This window comes from Podarcis filfolensis (assembly GCF_964270895.1).
Source record: "Podarcis filfolensis genome assembly, chromosome: 4".
In the NCBI taxonomy this organism is placed as follows: Eukaryota; Metazoa; Chordata; class Lepidosauria; order Squamata; family Lacertidae; genus Podarcis; species Podarcis filfolensis.
The window spans coordinates 66,331,711-66,348,117 of record NC_139607.1 but is presented as its reverse complement, the minus strand read 5'-3'; the positions used below and the strand labels follow the sequence as shown (position 1 = coordinate 66,348,117).

Here is a 16,407-nt window from a genome sequence, read left to right as displayed (position 1 = left end):
TTCCAACATCAGGGTCTTTTCCAGGGAGTCTTCTCTTCTCATGAGGTGGCCGAAGTATTGGAGCCTCAGCTTCACGATCTGTCCTTCCAGTGAGCACTCAGGGGTAATTTCCTTAAGAATGGATGCGTTTGATCTTCGTGCAGTCCATGGGACTCTCAAGAGTCTCCTCCAGCACCATAATTCAAAAGCATCAATTCTTCGGCGATCAGCCTTCTTTATGGTCCAGCTCTCACTTCCATACATCACTACTGGGAAAACCATAGCTTTAACTATACGGACCTTTGTTGGCAAGGTGATGTCTCTGCTTTTTAAGATGCTGTCTAGGTTAGCCATCGCCTTTCTCCCAAGGAGCAGGCGTCTTTTAATTTCGTGACTGCTGTCACCATCTGCAGTGATCATGGAGCCCAAGAAAGTAAAATCTCTCACTGCCTCCATTTCCTTCCCTTCTATTTGCCAGGATGTGATGGGCCCAGTGGCCATGATCTTCGTTTTTTTGATGTTGAGCTTCAGACCATATTTTGTGCTCTCCTCTTTCACCCTCATTAAAAGGTTCTATAATTCCTCCTCACTTTCTGCCACCAAGGTTGTGTCATCTGCATATCTGAGGTTGTTGATATTTCTTCCGGCAATCTTAATTCCGTTTTGGGATTCATCCAGCCCAGCCTTTCGCATGATGAATTCTGCATATAAGTTAAATAAGCAGGGAGACAATATACAGCCTTGCCGTACTCCTTTCCCAGTTTTGAACCAATCAGTTGTTCCTTATCCAGTTCTAACTGTAGCTTCTTGTCCCACATAGAGATTTCTCAGGAGACAGATAAGGTGATCAGGCACTCCCATTTCTTTAAGAACTTGCCATAGTTTGCTGTGGTCGACACAGTCAAAGGCTTTTGCATAGTCAATGAAGCAAAAGTAGATGTCTTTCTGGAACTCTCTAGCTTTCTCCATAATCCAGTGCATGTTTGCAATTTGGTCTCTGGTTCCTCTGCCTCTTCTAAATCCAGAGGAAAATTAGCATGATTATTATTTCCCCCTGCAATTTGGCTGATACTTAAAAGGGTGAGATGTACTACAATTGGCTCCCAAAATGTCAGTGGCCTAGGAATCTTGCACTTTTTGCTTTCATGATTACAGTGGATGCTTTGCAATACAAACGCATTAGGGTTTTTGTGTGTTGGTTATTATTACTGAACATATGCTTCTCTCTCTGAATTTCTTTTTAAACAGTAAAGCTCCCAGGCCTTAGAACTTATGTGGACCCACATACATATGAAGATCCTACTCAAGCTGTTCATGAATTTGCCAAGGAGCTAGATTCTGCTAGCATAGCCATCGACAAAGTTGTTGGGGCAGGTAAGGATTCTTACAGTGTCCTCTCTCGTGAGAATAACTGTGCCATTTCAGTCTGCCTAATGCAGCTGGACCATTCAGATGCAGGCAGGTTGGTGGATAAAACTTTCTGTGCAGATGCAAAGGAAATAATGTTTTGAAGGTTTCTGCATTTTATTCTGAATTTTTCACAACCGTCATGACTGACAGATCCAGCTGCTTCTTCTGCACTGAAAATGTTTATCAGCCTTTCTTTTGCCCTTTGTTCTTAATATTGCTGCCCGTAAAAGGTTTGATGTTGAAGATTTGTTGGTCTACCAGAATCTGAGCTAAAACCTCAGACTTTTATTTCATATAGGTTATCAAACAGCCATCAGACTGCAGTGACCTTTGCTCAGTGGATTGATTTTTGAACATCACCATTTGGAGTTACTCATTTAAGAGCAAACTGCTTCTTGACATATTATTAATCACCAGAACTATAAAGATACCCCTGAATGCAAGCTTGTTGCAAACGCACCAGTTTCCACAAAACCAGTGTATGCAGGATCTTTGCACAGCAGGAGAGGTTTGTGAATTGTATCCAAATGCCTCAGTGCTTCAAACATTTAGCAATCAGAGACATTACTGAAGAATAAGTACAGAATGAAAGCATTCCAGAAGACTAGGAGTTGTTGCAAAAACAGCAGTTATTTGCCTCTTAAAGGCTTTCAAATTTATTTTGGCAGAATAGTGCTTTTGTACTTACTTACTTACTTAATTCATTCCTTTATTTTACCCATAGCCCACGCCTCTGTCTAAAGAGCTTAGAGTGGCTTACATGTGGTTCCCAGACAGTATAATAGTAGCAGACCTGCTTAGCTTCAGCTGAAGAACTGAATCACATACCTCCAGGCTGTGTGCATAGACTCACATGTATTTGTGTGCATGTAGTTGCAGAAGGAGACAATTTGTCTTACCACGTATAAGGTAGAGGAAGGCCTTACCACACATTACTCTGTGAGTTAAAGTGAACAATTGCCCTGACTGCAATGGGTTCAGATAATCATTTTCCACCAAGAATACCTAAAGTTGAGCCGCCACCAGCTCCTTGCCCCAAATGAGGCCGAAAACCAAAACTCTCAGGACACTGAAATGCAAAAGCAGCCAAGGGGAAGGCATTGCTTCCCTGGCTTCCCAACAAAGAGCTTGCAGCAATGGGAATGTTGGTGGTGGTGCAGGTGCAGCAGCAGAGCTAACCCAAAATTTCCACTGTTGTGCTTGCAATAGTGACCACACTCCTCATGTCTCCCTCTTGGTTCCTAGCAGTGACTCTGTGTTGGGAAGCCAGTAAGCAATGCCGCCCTACTAGTCACTACTACTGAAATGTTGAGCTGCTTCTGCTCTTGTGCTGCCATTTAAACATACAGTTTATGACCTTTTGCCATAAACTGGCCTGAAACTATAGGAGAGCATTGCTGTCAGATTCAAGAACTTGCAAGCGCATGAGCTTTTTATGTTTTGTAGTCCTCAATTGGCTGGCAGTCTTGCCCAAATCAATATGAAAACTTAAGTTGATGCTGGTGAATTTAGGGATGGAGGAGAAATTTGATTCAGTTTGCATTTAAATGCAAATCTGTCAAATTCACATGCTCTGAAACATTATGTAAACAGGCATCCTTTGAAATTCACACATATGCTTGTTTTGTGATGCAGTTCTCCAACCAACTAGTTGTTAACAAAAATATGTATATCAGGAGAAAATGCACATTAAAATGACTATATTAGTGAGAACAACATTTGAAAATTACTTGCAAAAATGTGTACATTAGTGTACACAAATGTGTTTATCAGGAAAGTTTCACAATAAAATACTGAGGGGTTTAAAAAAAACAAACCTGTAAATTGCTGCAGAAATGTGGAGAATGTGGAGTTTAAGATTGGAAAAATGAGAACCCAAGAGAACAAAACTTAGCAGATCCTTCCATCTCTCCTGGTGATGCTTTATTTGCTCAAGCCTGAGATCATAGGCATTCCTACAGTTAGAGGCAAACTCTGAACTCAAATAACTACACCAAATCAACAGTGAGCCACCAAAGTAGCACACAGACCTAGGAAGGAATAACAAACAAACAGTCCAGAAAAATGGAGTTAACTCTTTAGTTTACATTTCTTTAATATCCCGAAAGAATAAATAATTGTCAAAAAAAGGCTTACCATGAAAGATGTGTAAGGTATTTTTTTATTATTTTAAAACAGCTAACAGGAAATCAATGTACTTTGTTAAATATTATGGGGGGAGAGAGAAAAGTCAAATCATGTTACAGAATTATGGTGATTTATTTATTTTTTCATTTTGCCCCACAAGAGTGCAGTGTTCTCCATCCTGTTATATCCAGGCTAGCAGTGGCATATGTGTTATGGCCATGGTTGTTTTTAACTAGAAAAGAGATTGATAACATATTTGTAAGACTGCTGGTAGTTTCCCCTGAATGTCTTGTTCCTTGCTGATAAAGTTCACAGGTTTAGTGTAGACTCCTTAGTTCAGACTATTTTCTGCAAGAGATTCTTGTCCGATACTCAAAGAATCTCTTCTAACGATCCTCGTCAATTCCATCTGCCTCTGCTAACTAGTACCACTTCTCAGGGTCCTGATAAGGGTTACAACAGCTGTTTGTAATTCTTAGCAGTTAATTATACAGCAGTAAATGCTAAAACCATTTCATCCTAAAAGCTTTAAAATGTTTTTAAAGCATTTAAAATGAATTAAAATGATACTTTAATGAGTGCTTAACAATGGGTGCTATGGGTCATTTTTACAACTGACAATCAAATCAGCAAAGTAAACTGCTGTGCAATCTCTAATTAAAATGAGGGCAGACATACCTTGTAATCTGTGTTTATACGGTTTGGATTTACAACAGGGATTCCATTTCCCCCACTCCAAGGCATTCCACTCCCTAGTGCTCAAGACATGAAAAGGTGCTTTTAAAGTGTTTTATGGTTCAGGTGCTTTTCAAAGTAACCCCATGAACGCAAACCATGGAAACGTGAGAGGGCATATAAAGCATTTCCATCACTGTTTTAAAGGACACCATAGCACTGGAAAATACATTTTATTTCAAGTGCCTAATTTCCACCCATTATTTCTGATTTTTAATCTGGAATGTTGTACACGGAGTTCGCTGCATCATGCACTTTTAGAACCTAGGAGGCAGAGCTTTCGTTTTTCTAAATCAAATTCCTAATGTGTGTCTGCCCTTGTTGTCAAAGGGAGAGTTGGGAGTTGCCAAGCAAGGCATGTGTATCTCGCTCTGCTCCTCCTCCAATTCCAGTTTTCTTTCTGCACATATTTATTAGGACAGGAAGTTGTATGATTTAATTTGTCCACAGGATACTCAACACGCACTATTTATCACTTGCCTTTTTGCTTTCACCTGCCCCTTTATTTTGAATCTTGGTCCGCATTGTAAGGTGAATGTGGCTCCTCAGACTTTTTCTTAAAGAGCCTGTACTCAGAGCCTGACTTCATGTGTTTGCGCTTCTTTGTGCACCTAATAGTGAACGTGTGGGCAGAGGTGGCAATGGGGTCTGCCTCCCACCACCTGTCCACTGAAATGCATGTCTGCAATGTGCACTTGAGTCAGAAGAGCAAAGCAATGCCTTAAGGTTATTGTAAAAACCTGGACTGATCTGTGTAAACATGTTCCTTACTACTACAGTCATGCCTTGGAAGTCAAACACAATCCGTTCCGGAAGTCCATTTGACTTCCAAAAATTTGGAAAGCAAGGTGTGGCTTCTGATTGGCCGCAGGAAGGTCCTGCAGCCATCTGGAAGCAGCGGAAACCCCATTGGATGTTCGGCTTCCAAAAGTAGTTCACAAACCGGAACAGTCACTTCTGGGTTTGTGACGTTCGGGAGCCAAAACGTTCGGGGACTAAGCTGTTCAACTTCCAAGGTATGATCATACTGTCTTTTCATTCATCATCAAGCCTTATCAATTCCATATAAGTGAACATCAGGCTTCCTGTGGCTTATGAATACTATGGGACTAACTCTATTGTGAGGATAAAAGGACGAGAAGAAAGAAATGCATTGTGTTGCCCTGAGCTTATTGGAGGATATACAGAATGCAATATGCCTCAACTGTCCCAATTTAAGTGGGACACCCCATTTTTAGGGGCTGTGCTCTCACATGAGTCACGTGACTCACATAGGAGTGCAGCCCCGAAAGATGGGCATCCTGGTTTTACCCTGGTGCATGTTGGAGGGTATCAAAAATAGATATAAATATAGATATCAGTTTAACAATGTATTTTAAAAGACAAACGTTCATTATATAGATGGATATGTGTCAGATAGACACATTTGGAAAATATCTTGGCCTAGGTTCTTAAAAATGAGTGATGGTCCACAAGGAGTCATAATTTGGCATGATGTGTTTGGTGCCTCGTATCATCTGTCAGGTACTGCCTTCTTCTTGAATTAGCATGTCCTGTAAAATATCATCTTATGCTTATACAGTCGTACCTTGACTCCCAAACACCTTGGGAGTTGAACGTTTCGGCTCCCAAACGATCAAAAACCGGAAGTGCGTGTTTCGGTTTTCAAACATTATTTCGGAAGCCGAACGTCCAGCAGGACTTCTGCAGAAGCCACGCTTTGGAAGTCAAACATTTCAGAAGTCGAACGGACTTCCGGAGCGGATTATGTTCAACTTCCGAGGTACGACTGTATAGTCCCTTTAAATAACTAGTCCTAACCAACGCTTCCTTGAATACTGTTCTGAATTAAGGCTTAACAGTCTGAGCTCCAGAGCTATTGAGCCTAGCGGGGATGAATTACCTGACTCTCATTAATGAGGGCTTCAGCACAAAATGTTTAAGCTTACATGAGACATTTGTCTTATCTGAATAGGAAATGGAATGTCACGGAGGGCCCTGTGCAGAGCAGAGTTATGATTTAGAGCATACCTAACTAAGAGGAGGAAACAATTGCATCTACAACTCATCTGTTTGCAAATTCTTAACAAAATGCAATTGATTGAGGCAGCAAGTGCCTAAATTAATAGAAATGTCCAGTGTCCCCTGAGTAGATTTAAATCATGTAAAGCTGTTCCAGTAATATCTATCTGTATCCTTCTATTTCCAGACAGTCCAAATTGAAAACAAAGTTCAACCCCTGCTGTGCATGTGATTTGAAATGAAATTAAAGCCTTGTGGTTTTTTTCCCAAAGGAAATCCATAGTAAGCTTTCAGAAGTGAACAACGTGCCTGTTTGAATGGTTGAGGAATAATAATAATAATAATAATAATAATAATAATAATAATAATAATTACAATTATTACATCTTGTTATAGAACATACTATGCCCAAAGCAGCAATAAAATACAGATGATTTTCTTTTGTCACCTAACTTCACAACAGCTTGGTAGTACCATAATTCTCATTCACAAATGAAGACCTGAGCTTGACAGAGAGCAGGCTGCATCAGACTATACACTTACCTGATCACAAACCTTTCCTGCCATTCATCTGGTGCATTTTCCCACCTCTGATGCCCCTGACAGCCGTGTGTGAGCATGCCATCCCAGTTGTGTGTACATGTATAAAATCCAATGCACTATGCCCAGGTCACGTCAATCTCCAGATTTTGTATGGCATATCAGTTACTAAGTTCAAGCTTAAGTGGCTTGTGTTTTAAACATGTATGTCATATTCAAATGAGATGTCTGAGACAACGGGAAGTATAAGAGGCATGCCAGATAGGCAGAAATGTAAGGCTCTCACTCCCGCACAGCACAACTGGTTAAATGTATTATGATGATGATGATGATGATGGGAGCAGCCTAGAGTAGCTGGGGAAACCCAGCCAGATGGACAGGGTATAAATAAACTATTATTATTATTATTATTATTATTATTATTATTATTATTATTATATGGTTCTATCAGCAATTTCCCAAGCTCTTGGCTGAGACATCCCAACATTCAATCAACTGAACAACGCTGGGTTTATTTCTCCTCTTCTTCCTCCGTATCTTAATCTTGCTAGGTTTTCTCAACGCACATGTTTTACTATGAACATGGCATACTGACTTAATTTAGGACTCCATTAATCCCTCTTCACCTAATTATAGCTTGAATTGCTTACACAATTGCAGTTATGTAGGGTTTGAATTTATCAACCATTTGGTAAGAGGACCTAAACATCAAGGCATCGAGGTACCACTGTATAGCTTGGAGCATGTTGTTATTATTCAGGGCAATCTATATTCTACATAAGCTGCAAAACAGCATAGGGGGAATGTAACAAAAACATAACATTTCTCCCTGAAATTCAGACTATATGTACATACACCCACCCACCTGCCAGTGGACACTTCTGACTGTGTTCTCAGGCAAAGAATTCATAGATAGGTTTAATAGCCACATTTGCTCAAATGATAAATAAAAGTTCCTCTGGCTGTCACACAATGTAGGTGTAAGAGATCAGCAGCTTATAGCTGTTACGACCATTAAGATACATAGGGAGAGAAAGAAAGGAGAGAGAAAACTAAAGAAAATACAGCATCAAGCCTCCACAAGATTTATTGCAAAGTGGGTTTTTTGCCCCTCTAGTGTCATGCTTTGATTTTCTGCTCTCATGGTGTCCTAACAGTATCGACCTAATGCTAATATTTGAATAGAACTGCTGTTTGCCTTGAGTAAAGCATGCTGGCAGATGTGGATTCTTGTAGAGGTCAGATTTTTATTCATCAGAATCCTTGTTACAGCCTGTATAGCTTTTTGAATGCATGTTTGGATCTCTAAATAGTCAGTTTTTTAAAAAATCCTCAAAAGCTCATTTTCAAGCTGAATGGCCCTTTTTGACCTACAATGAATCAAAAAGAAAATATAATGCAATGCAGTGTATGCTAGGCTTTTCTATACCACTTTAATGCCAGCCCATGTTATCACTTCTTAGCAATGTCAGCAGTAGGCTATAGCAGAGAAGCTGGCTTTTGAAGACAATTGTTGAAATTCTATGTGAATTTGTCAAGATGAAAAATCACACTGTCACATGGTCTGTGTTCTTCTTGACCTATGTGCCTAAATTAGTCACATATAGATATTTACAGCATACAGTACAACAGAAATCTCATCTGTTGTTGACACTTCCTGTCCAGGGATGTAGCGATGGGTGAACAATTACTGGTCTTTGGCTGTAGATTTCATTCCTATATAGAAAGCACAGCACTGACTGAATTGTAACTAAACTATGGAAGCACTGGCTGATTTTTATTTGGGGGATGGAATGGTTTCACTTCCTTGAGCTGTTGGCCAAGATTGTGAGGTCTTTATCAAGGCTATCAATTCCTAACCTGGAATTAAGACAAGTCATGCCATGGGACAAAGTGTCTATTTCTTCATCTATTGCATAATGTCATTTGTCACTTGGCATAATCATTGTGAAATGAAACTGTCACAAAACTTTTGCAAAATGACCGTACTATGGGAACTGTGTGAAAATTCTGTTTTTGCTGAAGAACATTACTGTAAGGCAGTTTAGTTGTTGGTGCCATAGTTTTGAAGAATCGGAACTGAACAATGTGAAACGGTCAAGCTCATTCCGGAAAAGGCTTGCTAAAGTTGCCTTGTTGTTGAAACAGTCTCAGGGTGATTATCTGAAGGCGAATGAGGCCACCACACTGCTGAAGTAAAGACGGTTTCACTCTTGTTAGTGCTTGGAGGAGTGACTGGTTGGGAACCACATGTTATGGGATCCATGACAGTAAAAATGTCAGTTTTTCAGTACCAATTAAAGTGCAGTTTTCTATGTTTTGTCGTGAGCTATGAAATGAAAAAAAGTGTTTCCCTTATATTTTGCTTTTATTGACAGGCGAGTTTGGAGAAGTATGCAGTGGTCGTCTAAAACTTCCTTCTAAAAAAGAAATCTCAGTGGCAATCAAAACTCTGAAGGTTGGTTACACGGATAAGCAGAGAAGAGATTTTCTTGGAGAGGCAAGCATCATGGGACAGTTTGATCACCCCAACATCATCCGATTAGAAGGAGTTGTCACTAAAAGTAAGAACTGTTGTCTACTATAGGAATTGCGAATCTCAGGCACCGGTGCAAAGTGTTGCCATTCAGCCCTCTCTTTCTGTCTGGCCCATGGGACTCTCCTGAGGTCATGACACACACACACCCAACCTAATCTTGCTTCCACCAGACCACCCCTTTCACCAGCCCTGCTGTGCCTGCTCCTGCCATAAATATGTCCTCGAATTGTTTTAATGCTTCTTGCTTGCCTGGACAAAGGATAGAAAGACATGTATAACTTTTGTGCGCTAGAATATGCAAAGGAAATAACCATACCCATTGCTTTGCCAATATTTGCCTCTGGCCATGCCCACCCCAAAGGCTCTGCACAAAGCAATGTGGCCCACATGCTGAAAAGGGCAAGCTACCCCTAGTCTAAACAGTTGTAATTGAGAATGAATCAATTGAAATAAATAAATAACCTTCAAAAAGGCAGGGCAATTATTTGAGCTGAAAGTTGAATAGATGTACCTGAGTTTCTGTATTTGAAGAAAACGCTTTGGGTGATATGAAGTAGGAAGAAACTTGTAGAAATACTTAAAGTCGGCTTGTGTATGTCGTAGCATATTGCAGATAGTGTATAGAAAATTGTATGGAAGACTCTTAAAACTCTCCTCCCGTGACTGTCATGGAAAGGGTTTGCCTTAATATGCCTCAAAAGAAGTTGATCTTTGAATCAAGTGGTGGAAAATCACATTCATAAGCTGCAAATGTCATCTGTCTGTGGCCAATGACTTTTCATTAAAACTCTCAGAAACTGCTCATCTGATTTGCACCCACAGGGAGTAATTTGAAAATCCATGGTCTGTAGGCAAGGTATGAAAGGTTTATGTGAAATGTAGTTCCTAAGATATCTAGAATTCTCTTAGCTGCCTAGTCCTAGGTAGGGGTGGACGATAAATTGATATTTTGACTCTTACCAGGATGAACGCCAGACCGCGATAAAAGTTTCATATTTTTTGACCCTGTAATATATAGAGAATGCACTGTCCAGCTGGCCTTACAGACTTACAGTAATACCTCTGGTTACGAACCGTCCTCCTTGCAAATGCTTTGGGTTACGAGCTTTGCTAACCCGGAAGTAGGTGCTCCTGGTTGCAAACTTTGCCCTGGGTTGCGAGCGAAAATTGTACACTGGAGGCACGCAGCAGGAGGCCCCATTAGTGAAAGCACGCCTCAGGATAAGAACGGTTTCTGGTTATGAACAAATCTCCGGAACGAATTAAGTTCGTAACCAGAGGTACCACTGTACTGCAAAGTAAATGGCCATTTCCTGCCTGCCCTATCTGCAAGGCATAAGCCCCTGCCGCCTCTCAGCTGAAGTTGCAGACTAAAGGACTTTACTTTGCATTAAAAGCTGCTTTCTGCCTGCACAATCTGCAAGGCCCTCATGGAGGCAGCATGTTTTCTCCTGCTCTGCTGGGGGCAGGACCCGAATGAATGGCTTCAAGCGACAAGCGAGGACTAAACAACAGGAAGAACTTTCTGACAGTAAGAGCTGTTTTGACAGTGGAAAGGACACCCTTGGTAGGTGTACACTCTCCTTCTTTGGAGGAGAAACAGAGGTCGGATGACTGTCTGTAACCTAGTTTTCAGGAGCCATGTGGCACCTAGACTGTCTACCTGACTTTCTAACAAGGTGTTACCATGGGTATATAAAGCCCTTAACAGAACAGTAATATATTCTCCAGAAATCTTTAATAGTTTAGTTAAGAATGAGTAAATTTTCATTTAATTACACACATCAAATTTAGATTTTTCTTTTAAAAAACATTTCCCCAGATTATTATAAACTCCAGCCTTATTTCAGACATATATCGAGATACGGCAATGTTTCGCTGGCGATATATCGTGATAATACCAGATATCACCCAGTCCTAGGCAGTCTAGTCCCTATGTGACCTCCCTTCTTTTGGCCACTGCCAGCCAAAGAGAACTTGACACTATGTTGCTAGACAGTATTGATAATCCTTGAGCTGTGAATGTTGTAGTCTTACTTATAGGATGCTTATAAGTCACAATGACTCCTGAACACCGAGGCAGTTACTTAATGTAGAAGCAGTATTTTACATCTTAAGGAGCTACGCAACCGTCTTTAAACTTCTGGAATAGTTAAATATATGCTACAGGAACCCACAGTCTTGCATTCTCTTATGGTTTTGGAGAATTCTGTGTGCTATACACCCTCCTGTGGTGATAATGATGATAATGCTTTACAGTTGTCATTCAAGATTAGAAAATACCGGGATCTGTGCTGAGAGTGATTGCTCTTAAACAGCTGCAGGCATTCTGGCTGCACTTACAAAACCATACTGCACATTACCTCATGGTGTCAGCATCTGGCAGATATTTGGATAGCCACAATTAGGCAGCAAAAAACCATGTGGCAATAATTGGTCCATGTAAAAGCTTAATTTCATTATTTATTGCATGGTATTTCATATGTATTTTAGGAGTCATAAGAACAGTACAAAGTGGGCAAATATTAGTTCCCGCCTTGCAAATGGACAAGAATAGCATTGATAAATTGATTAGCATAAAACCGAATCCCGTATAGATATTGCTATCACAATGTAGATGACAATTTAATTTTTTTAAAAAAGAAAGAAAAGGGGAAATTCAAAAGTTTTAAAAACTTTTTATGCTTACCCTATCCAAATTGGATGTTTACACTAGATATGCTAAGAACATCTTTGCTTAGTCTAGAATGCATTAAACATCAGGAGGAACTTTCTGGCAATAAGAGTTGTTCGACAGTGGAACAGACTTCCTCGGGAAGTTGTGGACATTCATTCCTTGGAGGTTTTTAAGCAGAGGTTGGAGGGCCATCTGTCATGGATGCTTAAGCTGAGATTCCTGAATTGCAGGGGATGGGACCAGATGACCCTCAGATTCTCTTCCAACTTGACAATTCTATAATTCTATGATTTCTGATGAATGCAAGTAGTGGGACCTTGACCTTTTCATTCTTTACCTGTTCATTGCCATGCTCTATCAACACTGTGCTAGGGAGTTGAGGAAAGAAGGGGACAATTAAAAGGAAACCAAATGTAGAAATGGTCACACAAGGCTCAATAACAGAAGAAACTATGTATTCTTGGGGTAAAGGGGCTGAGCAGAAGGGCAAAAATGTTGCGTAGGGAGGCCAAAGCAGGTGAAGGTAATAGTGGCTTGGAGGTCATAGAAAAGATGGGTGGTGAAGAACAATGGAAGAAGGTGCGCCTAGTTCAACCACTTAGTAAGAAAACAAAGAAAACAAAGACATTCATCAGAAATCATAGAGCTTATATACGTAGCTTAGTGTTGTAGAGCTCTTCAGGATCTTGTGTCAGGGACCATGCTGAGGAGGGCTGCACTGAGGAGGAATGGTGGGAGCCACCTCCTCCCCCTTCTCCTGCTCCTGAATCTTCCCAGGAGCAGGAGGACAGTATAGATTTGGAACAGTGGTTTGCAGAGGGGCATAGTTCAGAAGGCAGAAGCTGGGAAATACTGGATGGGGAACAGCTAGGAGAAGAAACACTGGAAAAGAGAGGGTTAGCAGATTCATGGTCTTTGGACAGCATTCCTCCAGCGCCTTCCCCAAGGTCGAGAAGAATTCCTTTTGTTTGATCTGCTCATTTACGGCCACAGGAGAGGAAGCCGATTCCCCAAAGCCTGACATCTTGTAGGGGATCTAGTCCAACCTATTGTACAATGCATGTCAAATGCAGGAGGCAGCTGCAGCATCCCTGACAAATGGCCACCTAATCTGCTTAAATACCTCGACTGAAGGAGTGCCCACCACCTCCCAAGGCAGACTGTTCCACTGACACTTCCATCCTTTGGTTCTAGTCCTGTCTTCTGGAGCAGCAGAGAAGAGATCTGCTCCATCTTCTACATGGCAGTCCTTCAGATATTGGAAGAATGTATTGATTTTGAAGCATGACTTTTGCTTTTATGAGAGGCATTGGAATGGAGCTTGGGGTAGAAAAGCCACTCCCAAAATTATAAGTAGGAAGAGATCCCGGGGGTTAAGAAACCAAAACAGCAGTCCACAGCCATGATGAAATAAAATCAATAGATTTCTTGTTTGGGTGTTGTCCCAGGAACTTATTAAAATAAACAACTCTCTGGGCATGTTAACCTATAATGCCACATCAGTTTTTCCTGGTACCCCAACACATTACATTGAGTGGAACAACAAGACAAGAGCAACCCACTGGTAAAATCAAGTTGATTTTCTTGGGATATTTCTTGTCCCAGGAGCTTTTTGTTGACAGAAAGAACTGTAAATGGTAAGTGACTCAAATTTGTGGTCCTTGTTTACTACCTTGTGGGTAACAATGCTCAACAGAGGAATAATAATAATAATAATAATAATAATAATAATAATGTGCAAATTTTGCAATGAAAAATGCTGTGGTTGTGTAATTTGCCCCCAAAGGTCTGAGTTAGGACTAGATTTCCCCCTCACCTCAATCAAAGTGATTTTTCACTTGGACTTTTTGCAAACATTCTATTATTCATAGTGTCATTTCTTCAGCAGTTAGAACGTTTATGAGTACTCCATGACATCATGGCAGGCCAGCTAATCACTACCCGATGCTTCACTACCACAAAAGGCCTTAGCACATTACAATTCAGAGTTGTTTAGAATATATATCAGCTAAGACATATAACACAAGACATTATTGAGGGGAAATGTTTTTGGCCATTGCTGACATTATTACTATAAATGTTCTTGCTGCTTTCAAGAAGGTAATTCAGATACATGTTTTGCATTATCACTAAGATGGCAAATACTTAATAGATTATTTCTTCCTGCATCGATATGGTACAATGATAAATTCTCCAGTGCTTTTGAATTTTACTGGCAATTATGTAGAGCTTAAAGGTAAGCTGGACATAGTTCAAGAAAATAGTTCAAGTTTGTATATTATCCATGGGTGTTCTTTTTGAAAGGAGTCTGCCAAGCATACCTTCCAAAATATATAAAGCACATGATAAATAGGCATTGGGACCGTTACATGGCAAACCCAATTTTGATGGATGGCCCTTAGAAAGGAACTGACTGTTCATGCTGATAGGTTCATATGGACTAATTCTTGACCTCTTGCATGGCAAATGTCTGTAAGGAACCCTACACACATTCACTGTTTAGGGACAGTGTCTCTTATTACTCACTAGAGATGCGATAAGGTGTATGGGTGAAATAAGACCTCCGACCATTCTTCCAGCACTGAATTATTCCCCTGTAACATATTTGTTTCTGTGCTGAACTTTCCTTCCACACTGGTCTCTAGGGTGTCCTATAGGCAGCAGCCCTAATAGCCAACACACATGTTCTCCTTAGTTTACTAATAATTCACAGCAATTTGTAGCAGTTTAGTATAATAAATTTTAGAAACACTGTTGACACAAGTTGTTATCGTGTAAATGGCTGCATTTTGATAAATTAACACATAATGTTTCTTAAAAAAAACAACGTAGGTTTTCTTTGGAGCATATGTTTCGGATTGCACATACATTTCCAGCTCAGTGTTAGTGAGAATTTCTCTTCAGAACAGGATAAATAAGGCAGGAAATGTACGTCTAATGATTTGAAAGGCTTTTGCTTCTTTCCTAATTTTAGACTACTGGCACATTATCAATATGGAAACATTCAGATTGTAACCAGGCAACTTTGGCTTTTACTTGTTGCGTAAATTCATCTCATAAGCATTGCTTGCTACCAAATGTACAATGTTCCACTCAGTTTCTTTTTATTTAGAGTTTTGAAACATACTAAGGCATGTGGGACCTATAACAAAGTCTTGCTGTCTATAGCCATTCCCCTAGAGGAATATTCCAGACAGGAACATGGAATAGGAGCCTTGTTGTACTGTTTAAGCCTCTCAGTATGGGGGTAGATGAATGGGGTTTATGGGTGGAGAATGGATAAAGGACACTTTTTCCTCCTTCCCCTATATAAGTCTACTTGAAGTAAGCCCCATTGATTCTGTGTGGTTTATGCCCTTGGTGAGTACAGCATTAAACCCTTAGCCTCCCCTCTCCTCACCCACTCCCTCTCAACTGCCATCAAGACTTTGTATGTTCATGGCTTCATGTCAGTCAATATGGTTGAGTTTTCTTTCTTTCGTTTGATTCACAGTGATATGTACTTCTTCCTAGCAAGGGTGTCACCTCTGTATGTAGGTGGCCCTGTTTCATGTGCAAACTGATAGGCATTCAGTCCAAGGAATTGGCTATTAGAGGAAACAAGTATGGCACTGCAGCAAATGGTAGTGGTGTATCCTCACATCCTTTAAGGCATGGTCCTGCTCATTGGGGCTGCCAGCTAGCTATGCCTTCCATCTATCAGTGGCACTATCTTACTTCTTCCCCCCTTCCGCCTATCAAACCACCTGTTCTTCCTTCCTCCCTCCCTTGATTTTTTTGCCACTGCATTAGTGGTGGAAGCTTTTCTGCTGCCGCTTCATCTCATTTTCACTGCTTCCGTACCTCACTCTGAGGAAGGACCAATGGGGTCTTCCTCTAGAGTAAGACGTAGGCATGATCCCTATTTGGGCCAGCTCTGCTTTTAGAACTTTTACCTCATTTAGCAGTGGTGTACACAGAGTAACATTTGTCCTTTATTTATTTTGCATCTCTTGAACAGATTGCTGCTGAGCCTAAAGATAATTTTGTAAATATGCAATGAAATCTATTCAAAGGTCTGAATCCACATTTTATTGTCATTGGAATGAAACAGTTTGTTGAGTTTTGAGACTGGGGAGCAATATTATGAAATAACATCCACGTTTTTATCTGAATAAAAGAAGATGACATGGAGGCTTAACTGTGGCTGGATCTAGACACATAAAAAAACCCACTTCAGTTTAAAGCATTGTAAATTTAAACAGGGAAAACAGGTAGAGAAAAACGGGACTCCACATTGCCAGCTGATGGCACAATGTTATATTGCACATACAATGCATATCAATCGCTTTTTCTTTACCAGTCTAGCTGAGACCTGAGAGCAGGAAGCAACTAATGA

At 40.4% G+C, this 16,407-nt stretch overlaps 1 protein-coding gene across 6 annotated transcripts in view; it reads left to right on the top strand.

Annotated features, from left to right (window-relative positions):
• Positions 1-16,407, top strand: part of EPHA3 (EPH receptor A3) — a 213,776-nt gene that overhangs the window by 171,542 nt on the left and 25,827 nt on the right. For all 6 annotated transcript variants that reach the window (XM_083611511.1, XM_083611513.1, XM_083611510.1 and 3 more), the window contains 2 exons: positions 1,228-1,353; positions 9,192-9,377. In XM_083611511.1, the coding sequence (XP_083467637.1) occupies positions 1,228-1,353; positions 9,192-9,377 (312 nt within the window). The remainder of the gene's footprint in view (positions 1-1,227; positions 1,354-9,191; positions 9,378-16,407) is intronic.